This window comes from Hemicordylus capensis, chromosome 4 (assembly GCF_027244095.1).
Source record: "Hemicordylus capensis ecotype Gifberg chromosome 4, rHemCap1.1.pri, whole genome shotgun sequence".
Lineage (NCBI taxonomy): Eukaryota > Metazoa > Chordata > Lepidosauria > Squamata > Cordylidae > Hemicordylus > Hemicordylus capensis.
Window position 1 is genome coordinate 88,346,672 of NC_069660.1, and position 12,997 is coordinate 88,359,668.

General features: G+C 44.0%; 1 protein-coding gene across 8 annotated transcripts in view; it reads right to left on the reverse strand.

Annotated features, from left to right (window-relative positions):
- The window catches only part of MOB3C (MOB kinase activator 3C), a 61,171-nt gene that overhangs the window by 19,948 nt on the left and 28,226 nt on the right, over window positions 1-12,997 (reverse strand). For 5 of the 8 annotated variants that reach the window (XR_008306189.1, XM_053246061.1, XM_053246063.1 and 2 more), the window contains one exon: window positions 4,568-5,067. Coding sequence is in view for 7 of the 8 variants with exons in the window: in XM_053246061.1 (XP_053102036.1) it covers window positions 4,568-4,985 (418 nt within the window). In the remaining variant the exon portion in view is untranslated. Of the gene's footprint in view, window positions 1-4,567; window positions 5,068-5,216; window positions 5,291-11,151; window positions 11,258-11,406; window positions 11,519-12,997 lie in introns of those variants that run through there. The other 3 variants (XM_053246062.1, XM_053246060.1, XM_053246064.1) reach the window with 3 other exon arrangements.

The following is a 12,997-nucleotide window of genomic DNA, read 5'->3' on the forward strand; positions in this document are numbered from 1 at the left end:
CTTGGAGATGCCAAGGAGGAAACTCGGAACCTTCTGCATGCAAACATGCAGATGCTCTTCCCAGAGCGGCCCCCTTCCCTAAGGAGAATATCTTATAGTACTCACATGTAGTGAAAACTGTGTTGTTATTGTTACCTAGGTTGGGAACTGGTCTCTTAAAGCTGCTAAAATGCAACTCCATAAAAGGCACTGCATTTCCTCCCAATGACAAATCAATGAATATGTATAGTTAGCAAGATTCATTCAAGAATGAATGAATCTGGGTGGGGTTCAGTACAGAATTCTATATTTCTTTGTTCTGCCTCATGTCTGAAAAACTTTAGGTTGTGAACACATAAAAAGCAAACTGTCAATAGCAGGTTTGCAGGCAAACTGCCTAGTATGGTAACCTGACTGGAAGAGGATCAAAACCTTCCTCTAGCCAGGAAGTGTGGTGGAAATCTGTTAAGACAGACATCCTCTTTTCATGAGACATTATGACTGTTTGAACTTTTGGGGGCTTCTGACCACTCACTATAATTCTGCTTGGGACAGTTTGTTGAACAAGTGGTTGCCCAGCAGTTCCAAGCTCACGTGAATGCCTTCTATTTTCTAGATTGCAGTACCCTGATGTTTGGCGAGATATGGCACTAGGGGAGTGCAAGCTGGCTCAGTTTGAGCCAGGCTTGACAGGTTTGGGGTTCAACTGGACCAGACCAGCCTTGGTCAGTCCGAGTTCAAGCCAAACTGGGCCTAGTTCAAACTGAGCAGGCTTGGAGGTGAAGAGGAATCCGGTGGCGGGGGTAGGAAGCCACCCGCAGCTACCACTGTCACAGCCACAGCTCATACTTGTAAGTACAGATTTATTCCCCTCACCCCTTCTATACTTAGCAAAGCCCCCCTCTGGAACCCTAAAGGGGAGTCCTCACCGGAGTCCCCTTTACCAGTATAGCTTCGAGCCGGTCCAGCCGGCTGGATTTGAACTTGAACCAGGTCTGGCTCAACTGGACGAAAACTGACCCAGACTGGGTTGGCTTGAATCCAGCTGTGATTTGAGCCAAACTGGTAAATCCAGTTTTGCACACACTCCTATATGGCACTGAGATTATGCTTGAGGCTTTGGTTGACTATCTCCATGCAGAGATCAACACAGGGATTTTGTATTTATTGTTCTTGCCAAACTTCCCTTCAGCCTTTGTTACTATTTACCATGACCACTGAATCAGAACTGAAAACTTTTAAAGGGCACTTCGTCCCAAACCCTGTTGAAAGTTCAGGACCACCCATCCATCAGCCTTCCGCATTCACCCATGCAATACCCATGCATAGTGTATTTTAAACAGAGAGAAGGTGCTTGCAGAGAAAACAGCCTCGGAGTTAAAGGGAAATAATGTGCCCAATAGGCTCTCAGATGTCCATTGGGATTGCAACTCACATCCTAGAAAGCCCCTCTAAAATGTGGGTTGAACCAGTAGTTTGGCCCTGAAATGTCACAGAGCATTGATGTTCTCCTCACTAAAACCAAAAACCCAACAACCCCGAAACCACACAATGGTGTCATCACAATGTCAGACACTACCTGGAAAAGCACTGAAAATACTGGATAAATACATTTTGGGTCTGCTCTATGAGCAGGGAATCTCTAATGCACCTGTGTTTTAACTTCTGCTGTCATGAGCTGGAGACAGGCAATTGTTTTAAAGAGTGTTGAATTGACACTCTATGACACCAACCTAGATGGCTTTAAGAAGGGTTTGGATAACTTCATGGAGGAGAGGTCTATCAACGGCTACTAGTCAGAGGGCTATAGGCCACCTCCACCCTCAAAGGCAGGATGCCTTTGAGTACCAGTTGCAGGGGAGTAACAGCAGGAGAGAGGACATGCCCTCATCTCCTGCCTGTGGCTCTCAGCAGCATCTGGTGGGCCACTGTGTGAAACAGGATGCTGGACTAGATGGGCCTTCTTGGGCCTGATCCAGCATGGCTGTTCTTATGAACATAAGAACAGCCCTGGTGTGAACAGACACTCGTTACTTTTGTCCCAGTGTCATCTCTGATCAAACAGGGTTTGAATATACCTATGAATACCTGCAAACTTGTTAACAACAATGGTATTGCATGCCTCTATCATATCCCCTTCAACTTTGGGGGGTGGTTCTCAATCCTGTCTGTGCAGGGAGCAGGGCAACAGAATAATACAATATAGAATTCAATTTGAATGTCCTTGCTATCTCATTGCTCAGAGAGCTATCCTTGCTATCTCATTGCTCAGGTTTTTTTTGCAGCATCACTTAATCAAACAAGAAATTAACAAGAAGGGATGCATTAATACAATCCAAATGAGAGGCTGCAAGTACAAATAAGTTACAGAGTAGAATTTTAAAAAATTATCTCTCCAACCCAGGATGTTTCTGATGTGCACAAATGAAGTCTGCAAATGGGATTTTTTAGCATTCATCATCACTATAAAGCAATTGTAGGAAAGAACAATAATTCAAAACAATTGCACTTGTACAATGATTTTTAAAAAAATAAAGTCCACTAGTCATGGGTATTGTTAACAGGATGGAATCATGCTATAAATACATTTGTGTTTGATTGTTTTAAAACAACAACACTGAATGGGGACAGCACAGGAACAGTTGCAAATTGTTACATGGTGTTAATTTGGGGGGGGGGGGAATGAGGGAAGAGAGAGATAATACAGGCAAGCATTTATTAAGCTGGCCAGCTGTGAAAACAACTATAACATGCTGTGTCAAAGTGGATGTTCCTTTATAATGGGAAAAGAGTCCAATTGTTTCCACCCCCAATCTTGGTGTTATTTGGGAAAGGATATGAAAAGCAGCTTTTGTATTGGAAAAGAAAACCATAAATAGTTAAGTCTTGGAGGAATGAATCAAATTCACTGGTTTATGTAACACAACTGAAAGGGGTGCCATGAACTGCTTTTAATCTTGTCATCTGATTTCCCCCCCCCACCCACTTTGCTGATAGCTTGCATTAATAGCCTGAGAAAATGATAATCTCTTTTGCATTATTAGAATTCTGAATATGTATAATATATCTGCTTTACTGAATCAGAAATACTTTGATCCATCCATCCTATTATCCCATTCATGACAGGCTGACAAGGATGCACAAGCATGGGGCAGACAGAGAAAAAGGATCCTTTGCTGATAACCTGTAGAATTTGGCAGTCTTATATTTAGAAACATGATCAGCACAAAAATATGTACCATTATCAATATAGTTAACAGGTGGTCATAGTCTAATCTTCCACTAATTTATATTTTTATGGTACATCTTTTCCACATGCCTCTGTGTATCCATTGTTTGAAAATGTCCAACACCCATAGGGAGGAGCAAAAAGCTATACTGGGTGAAGATTTCCACTCCCTCATCAGCAGAAGTCCCATCTAGATTGTGGACTACATTTTCTCCCACCCCTCCATGCCAAGAATCATGACAATTATCAACTGGATTAATTTCAAAGTAAAAACAAGTTTGTGAGGAAGTAAGAATTAAGGATCAAAACTACAGAGGTCTGCTTTAAAGGATTATAACAGATTTTGTTGTTGAGGAGGAGAGTTGATCTGAGGAGAAGAGTTGGTCTAGTGGTAGCAAGCATGAAGTGTCACCTTTGCTAAGCAGGGTCCACCCTGATTTGCATTTGAATGCATACTCCCCTCAGGGGGCGGGGCTGCTCTGGGAAGAGCACCTACATGCTGGCATGCAGAAGGCTCCAAGTTCCCTCCCTGGCATCTCCAAGACAGGGCTGAGAGAGACTCCTGCTTGCAACCTTAGAGAAGCTGCAGCCAGTCTGTGTAGGCAATACTGAGTTAGGTGGACCAATGGTCTGTCTCAGTCTAAGGCAGCTTCTAAGGAGGTCTACAGGGTTAACAATTTCGGGCCCCCAGCTGCTGTTGGACTACATCTCCCATTATCCCAGTCACAGTAGCCAATACTCAGGGATGATGGATGGGCATTGTAGTCCAACATCTGCCGGAGGGCCAAGGTTGGGCAGCCCTGGTCTACAGAAACAAATGAGATGGCATGAAGACAAAAGCATTTCACCTATTGAACCTGCAATCCTAAAGACACTTACTAGAATCTAGGCTCTGCCCGTGCTTGCCTGATGCGGCTGCCACCGCTGTTCCAACCCACTCCACTCATTCTGCTCAAGCAGCAGCAATTGGCTCAAGCACTTGTCAGTCCATCGCTGCCACGTGCATCTCATCTGGTCTCAAGCAACCAACTGCCCTCAGCCGCTGCTGCTCATCAGTGGGACAAGACAAGGGCTCTTCATGGCTTCTACTCTTGCTGAAGGATATTCCTGCTGAGGAAGGGGGGGGCAGCAAAAAGGTCCTGCAGGCCAGGTTTTGGCCCCTGGGTCTTATGTTGTACAGGCCTGTACTAGAGAATTAGCACTACTGAATAGAATGGGACTTACTGATGAGTTTAAATGTGTATAGGATTGCAGTGTGCAAATAGTCGTGAGCTCAGTGCAGACTCTGAGGGTGAGCAAAATGTCTTAGGGCAGCCCTGCATCTTAAAAAAAAGAAGGCAGCAACCATAGCCTGCTTACCTATTCTGGTAGGAAATATGTCCTCATTATTAATTAGCGTCTCAATCCAGTCCATCAGCATGCACATGTACTGAGGTGCTGACAGCTTGGTAGGCCTCTTGAATCGGTAGTCATCTTGCCACCGGTATTCATACTTGAGCCCACCTGACATGATAGGGCAACTCTTCTCAGTGCAGAACTCTGACATGGTCCCATAGATGAGATTTATCCTGTTGAAGAAGTCCACAACATGTACTGCAATCCAGTCATTGATGTTCTCCCCGGGGGGTAGCTGGACCACAGTCTTCAGATCCAGTCCTGATTTCAGTGAAGCTTGGGCCTTCTTATACAGCTCAAACCGCTGGGTGCCTGGCTCAAATTTCTTCCGGGGACGAAATGTTTTGTCTTTGTTAAACACTTGCTTAAGGCACAAAGCCATTCTGGACTGGAACCAGCCAGGTTTGAAAAGGCAACAATTCTTTCCAAAGCAAAATTTTAATCCAAAAAATTAAGGATGACTTCTGAAAGATAAATTGAACACAGTATTTAAATCAGGTATTTTATAACTCAACACTATGCAGAGAATGAACATCAGCTGTTGTCAGGAACCCTGAGTGAACCGCACCATTCACAAAAATCTGTCTCAGAGCTCATCATATGTGCAATTTACCTTTTTCTATCCCCTCATTTCATCAGGATTCAAACAAGATTGGTGGCAGTGGTCTAGCCTGAAATGAAATCTCACTACACTTCCCAGAAAACAGCTAACAAAGCTACAATGTAAGTAATTTGTGGTAAGATACTTCACATGTTATTCCCACCATTTGCCAGCCAATCAACACTGATCAACATTTGCCAGCCAATCAACACTTTTCAACACTGTGCATCTACCTTCTTAAGAGAATGGGTAAGAAAGGGTTCTTACCATCGGTAAGAAATAAACAAGCAAGGATTAAAAGGAATCTAAGTTCCCCTTACATATGTGGCATAATGCTATTCAGGCAAAAAGGTCAGGATTTCTGGTGGGAACCTATTATGAGTAGTGTGTACCAAAGAAACATCTGTATCAAACTCTTCCATCTTATGTAACCAAGACCACACCATTTTAATAAGGATCTTCTTTTTGAAACTTAGGCTATCATGCTGTGTATATCTCATCCTATTTTTAGTGAAGGCTTCTGAAATTCAGTTAGAATCTCAAACACATACAACAAGAGATTTGAAGCAAGTTACCACACCACTTACTATGAGGTTGTCAAAGATGCTATCATCCCCATTTAAATATTACTTTCCTTGTAATAATGTATATATTTGCCATTAGAACAACCAAACTGCACTACAGTTGACCTCCACAACTGACACTGCTTCTCCAACCTTGCATCTGCAGCAAATGTTTGCCCCCATTTCCTTCCACCAAAAGCAGATCCATTAATCTTCAGCAATTAATACTGCCAGATTATTACAGAATGAGAAATTGGAAACGCTGTTATCGCTAAGCCATTACACAGGAGTGGTTCCACAGCAGAAGCTTATATCATATCAAAGTGACACCTCAAGGCAGTTCTAAAAATATGCATATATTTTTGGCAGGAAGGGGAGGGATTTCCTCAGCAGCTGTGGCACAGTCAACTCAAGAAAACATTCCTTTTGCTTTGTCATGAGCTCAGCCATTCCTTCAGCATCTACTGGGAATACAGATGTTAGGCAGTTCACACAGTTTTGTGGCTTGCACTTCATGTGTTTGTTTGCAGTGAAGTCTATTTTAAAAGACCCTCAGGCTTCAGCCTCAACTACAGTCATGTCCCAGGGGAAGAACCAAAGACATTTTGAGCCATTAGAGAACTGAAGGCATAAGGGTCAAACATGCTTCTTGCCCAACTCCTTCACAGGGTTAGTGGGACCTGTGAAAGAGGAACATTTGGTGGACTGTGCACACACTGACTCCAAACTTAAAGTGCAGCCAGGGCCGGCCCTAGGATTTTTGGCCCTCCTCCACCCAAGAAGTGTGGAGCCCCAGATTTAACTTGAGCCATGCCGGTTGTTCATTCACCATGAGGGAAGCAAGTTCAGAAGGAGAGAGAGAGAGAGCGCAAAGCAAGGAAAGGTAGGCTTTGCTCGCTAACTCTTTCTCCCCGTCTCCCCACCACCACTCCCATTCACCCAGGAGAATGGAAGTTGTAGTTCAGCAACATCTGGAGTACCACAGGTTGGGAACCCCTGATCTGCTGTCTTTCCAACTGCATCCAATGTTCAACCTGTATATTTACATAAATAAAACAAATATTACAAAGACACCCTCCTTACAAAGACTCTCATCTCTGCAATCTAACAACTCAGACTCTGTAGTCCTGGGGCATCTTTGAATTGTATTTTCAAGTAATTGCAAAGGTTTTTTGTTTTTTTAAACAGTCCTTCAGTTCAAGAATTATCTTGCGCATGCAGATCTGCATCAGCAGAAGGAGTTGTCAAGCATCAGCCTAAGGCAGGGGCTCCAAACCTTGGATTCCAGATGTTGGACTACATTCCCCATCATTCCCACCACAATGCCTGAAGGCAACAACATCTTGTGATCCAAAGCTGGGAACCCCTGACCTAAGGCATTTTTGTGGAGGAGACATACTGCCACTAAATTCAGCTGCGTGGTTTGAATGGAGCTGTAGTGCGGAGCAAGAGCATTAAGCCTCCCCTCTTCACTCATTTCCTGATGGAAATGGTGCCTTCACACAAAGCTGCTGTGAGCCATGGTGAAGGGGAAGCCGTTCGATTACCCACTGTGATGTGCTTAATGAATTCTTTGTGGGGAAAATCTCTTGTATTAGGGCCGACTTAGATTCCGTCTCCACAGTTACTTCAGTGTCTGATGTGGAGATGTCCAGCGACTCCTCTTATGTGGTTAGGTTGGATCAGTTCCAGTTTGTGACTCCTGAGGATGTGGACAAGCTGATTGGAACGGTGCGGCCCACCACCTGTCCTCTTGACCCTTACCCGACATGGCTTATACTATCTGGCAGGGCGGCTGTTGTAGAAGGCCTGGTAGAGATTATAAATGCATCCCTGAGGGAAGGTAAGATGCCTCCTAGTCTTAAGGAGGCAATTATTAGACTGCTTCTGAAGAAGCCTACCTTGGATCCCTCAGAGCTGGGTAACTACAGGCCTGTCTCCAGCTTTCCGTGGCTGGGCAAGGTAATTGAGAGGGTGGTGGTCTCCCAGCTCCAGACAGTCTTGGAGGAAACTGATTAATCTAGACCCATTTCAAACTGGCTTCCGGGCTAGCTATGGGTTGGAGACTGCCTCGGTCGGCCTGATGGATGATCTCCAACTGGGAATTGACAGAGGAAGTATGACTCTGTTGGTCCTTTTGGATCTCTCGGCAGATTTCGATACTATCGACCATAGTATCCTTCTGGAGCATCTGAGGGGGCTGGGAGTTGGAGGCACTGCTATGCGGTGGCTCTGCTCCTACCTCTCAGGCAGGTTCCAGATAGTGTCCCTTGGAGACTGTTGTTCTTCAAAATCTGAACTTTTGTATAGTGTCCTCCAGGGCTCCGTATTGTCTCCAGTGTTGTTTAACATCTACATGAAACCGCAGGGAGAGATCATCAGGAGATTTGGCTCAGGGTGTTATCAGTATGCTGATGACACCCAAATCTATTTCTCCATGTCAGCACTATCGGGAGACAGCATAACCTCCCTAAATGCCTGCCTGGAGTCAGTAATGGGCTGGATGAGAGATAGCAAACTGAGACTGAATCCAGATAAGACGGAGATACTCATTGTGTGGGGTCAAAACTAGGGAGACGATTTTGATCTGCCTGTTCTGGATGGGGTCACACTTCCCCAGAAGGAACAGGTTTGCAATCTGGGTGTGCTTCTGGATCCAAATCTCTCCCTGGTGTCCCAGATTGAGGCAGTGGCCAGAGGTGCCTTCTATCAGCTTTGGCTGATAAGCCAGCTGCATCCATTTCTTGAGACAGATGACCCCAAAACAGTAGTACATCTGCTAGTAACCTCCAGACTGGATTACTGTAATGCGCTCTATGTGAGGCTGCCCTTGTATGTAGTCCGGAAACTACAGTTGGTTCAGAATGCAGCAGCCAGGCTGGTCTCTGGGTCATCTAGGAGAGACCATATTACTCCTGTACTGAAGGAGTTACACTGGCTGCCGATATGTTTCCGGGCAAAATACAAGGTGTTAGTTATATCCTATAAAGCTCTAAACAGCTTGGGCCCTGGGTATTTAAGAGAACACCTTCTTCATTATGAGATCATCAGGAGAGGTCCGTCTGCATTTGCCACCAGCTCGTCTGGTGGCCCTTCTCCATTGTTGCCCCGAGGCTTTGGAATGCGCTCCCTAGTGAATACGAGCCTCCCCATCTCTGACAATTTTTTAAAAGTCTTTAAAAATGCACCTGTTTACCCAGGCTTTTAACTGATACTGTTTTGATTGTTTTTAATGTTGTTTTAGAATATTGTTTTAAAATTTTTAAATTTCTTGTTTTTGTTTTAAACTAATGTTTTAATGTTGTTTTTATCTTCTTGTAAACCGCCCAGAGACGTAAGTTTGGGACGGTATAAAAAATGTAAAATAAATACATACATACATACATACATACAGGCACTTATGTGTGTTTATATCATACCCTCCAACATGTCACCAACGAAAATAGGAACATGCCTGTGAATGTTGGAAGTGCCTGCAGAACATGTTATTCCAAATCACCAAAGCAGAGGAGTTAAGCCTCCAAGATTCCTCATAGGAACATAATGGTACACTTGTAACAACCAATTCTTTTGCAAAGGATTACTGCTCCCCACCACTATTACACATTGCCATAGACTGGATTCCACTCACTATACTGTTCACTGCATAATGCCTTAGTATTGCACAGCCATTTACATGCAGGTGCTCTAGAGACATGATGCATCCACCTACCCGTTTGGAGATTTGATTTCTAGAGACTCTGGAGAGTGAGCTGAATCTTGAAGTTCTAGCAGTTCATGTGAAAAAAAATTGAACAAGGCATCCCCAAGAGCATGGCTGCACAACTTTGGTCCACCAGCTGTTGTTGGACTACAGTTCCCATCATCCCCAGCCACAGAGGCCCACAGTGAGAGATGATGGGAGTTGTAATCCAGCATCTGCAGAAGGGCCAAAGTTTTGCAGATTCCAGAAAATAGGGACTTTCCTGGTAAATAGGGATAGTTGGAGTCTATGCTGCATTATTTTCCCTACACAGCTAACAGTTTTATGGGGGCAATTTGGATCAGAGCCACAATTTTCATGCTCAGAACTTATATTGTACACACGCACAGACTGGAAACATCTCAGCATTCTTTGAAAATGCTGAGTGTCCAGATTTCTGTATTCATATTTTCAAATGCAATTTTTTTTTTTTGAGTCATGAATCTGTCTCTCACTTTTGTTTCTTACTGCGTTAAACTTTGGCACCTCATATTAAAACTCCTCTCCATGTGATTACTGAAAGAAGCAAAAGTTCCCAGGAAGGCACAAACTATAATGGATTTTAAATGCCTTTCAAATGCACTATAATTCACTCATTAAATACTTGCGAGAATTCTATCATGATACCATCCTTTTTTTAGTTTATTTCTTGCCACTGGGAAATTGCATCTTTGATCAGATTAAATGCAGTCCAGGCTTAATGGAGCTGGTCTTGTGACAGCAAGCATGACTTGTCCCCTTAGCTAAGCAGGGTCCACCCTGGTTGCATATGAATGGAGACTATATGTGAGCACGGTAAGATATTCCCCCTTCGGGGATGGAGCTGCTCTGGGAAGAACATCTGGGTTCCAAGTTCCCTCCTTGGCAGCATCTCCTGCCTGCAACCTTGGAGAAGCCGCTGCCAGTCTGTGTAGGCAGTACTGAGCTAGATGGACCAAGGGTCTGACTCAGTATGTGGCAGATTCCTATGTTCCCTATCTTTTCTCCAACTGCCAGATAATACTTCACAATAAAAATATTCTCAGATGGGGCACAATTCAGCTAAAGTCAAGCACTTTAAGAAACCCAGTGAATGAAAGCACGCAACTGATGTCTTTCTCAGTGCACATGGATCTCTGCAAGCCAAAGGCTCAGAAAGCTAGGATGCAGGAGATCCATGATCAGATCACTTGAATTTTTGAAGTGTTTTTTCTTAACTGGTCAGACTTGAAGGAAATCATTCCTGGAAGTGGGAACACAAGAGATCTTCAAAAAGAAAACATTTTAGAATAAGCAATGAAAACATCCATAAGTCAGTATGTGAGAGGGACTATGCAACCATTTTACTAAAGAGCAATGCCACTACTCCCAAACACTATAAGCTATGATCATACAATTATACATATAATGGTTTGGGGGCAGAATAAGTGTATATGGACTTGAATCTGTCTGGAAGCTATGCCATCTGTCTTTAAAGTCTTTCCCCTAACTCAAAAATGGGGCCTGGAGGCAAAATGAGGTGACATAGCAGTGAAGGAAATATGATCAGCAGGAACAGCTCTATAATGAGGTGAAGTGCGGCAATGGCCTCAGGTGGCAACTCTGTCATGGGAACTGTATGTGGAGGGCCTTCACCCTGCCTCCCCACAGGGCATTGCCTCACCTTGCCTGCTACTGCTTCTTTCTGCCACCGTCTCTTTCCATCACTGCTGTGTCCTGCCACGACATCTTCCTTCCTTCCACACATAGCCAAATCACAGCGCTGTTCTCTGGTCAGTGAGAGAGAGAGAGGGTGTCCAGCACTGGCAGTTTCTCTTGCTGCATCAGCTGGTTGGCTTTCTCTCTCATGTGTATTTTTTCAGATACCTGCTATGCAGCAACAGTTTATTGCTGCCCCCAGCTTGCCTGACCAACTCACCATATCTGTCCAGGTGTGAAACTGTGATGTTGGATGCTGTTTTTTCTTGCTGTGGCAGGGAGCACCAGTGGGATCAAGAGGAGCTGCCACTGTGCCACTGGTGGTAAGATGCTTTCTCGCCCACCCCCGCCCACCCTTTTAATTACCTTAGAGTTAGGAACCCCTTTGCTTGTAAAGGGGAATTCTCACCGGATTTCTCTTTATAAGCATAGGAACTCGAACTGGGTCAAACCGAGTCGAACCAGTTTGACCACATGAACCAAACCACCAGCCAGTTCTAATGAATCCATTTGCAGACCAACAGTCCAGTTTGAATTCAATTCAAATTTGAACCAAACTGCCGAGAGTGGTTCCCTCTTTCACCCCTTCTCTCTAGTTGGTTCCATGACCAACTGTTTTAAGGCACAGTCATTCAGTGTATCTAGAAATTTGGCCTTTTTGTCATTACCTGAATGTGAATTTACCCAGTCTATATGAGGGTAATTGAAGTCACCCATTATTACAACTGTCTCTCTCTGATGCCTCCCTGATTTCCTTCTGCAACTCCCAGTCACTGTCAGCATTTTGGTCAGGAGGGTGATAGCACCTCACAATCTGTTTTGGATTTCACTACCGTAAATTGTTTAGTGTCATCTGCAAATCTGGCCACTTTGCGCTGCTTACCCCAACTTCTAGATCATTTATGAATAAATTAAAAAGCACCGGTCCCAGTACAGATCCCTGGGGGACCCCACTTCTTACTTCCCTCCATTGTGAAAACTGTCCATTTATTCCTACCCTGTTTCCTGTCCTTCAACCAGTTACCAATCCACACATGAATCTGTCCCCTTATCCCATGACTACTAAGTTTACTCTAGAGCCTTTGGTGGGGAGCTTCGTGAAAAGCTTTTTCCAAGTCCAAGTATACTGTGTCAATCGGATCACCTTTATCCACATGCCTTTTGACACTCTCAAAAGGTTAGTGAGGCAAGATTTGCCCTTGCAGAAGCCATGCTGGTTCTCCTTCAGCAAGACCTGTTATTCTATATGATAACAATTTTGTCCTTAAGTATGCATTCCATCAATTTACCTGGCACAGAAGTTAAGCAAACAGGCCTGTAGTTTCCTGGATCCCCCCCGGATCTCTTTTTGAAAATCAGAGTTATATTAACAACTTTCCAGCTGACTGGAGGGACAAGTTAATTTTTTTTGCTAGGAGATCGGCAATTTCACATTTGAGTTCTTCAGAACTCTTGGGTGGATACCATCTGTCCCTGGCAATTTGCTAATTTTTAGTTTTTCAAGTCAGTTTAGAACGTCCTCTCTCATCACCTTAAATTGGCCCAGTTCTTCAGCCTCCAAGCCTATGAAGCTCAGTTCCAGAGCAGGTAAATGGTCAGTATCCTCCACCATAAAGACAGATGCAAAGAACTCATTCAGCTTCTCTGCAATTTCATTATCCTCCTTAAGCCTTTTCATGCCCTCATCATCTAAGGGTCCAACCGCCTCTCTGGCAGCTTTTCTGCTTCTGATACATTTAAATAAGTTTTTGTTATCCCTCTACACACTTCTAGCTATATGCTCCTCAAACTTTCTTTTTGCATCCCTTAAT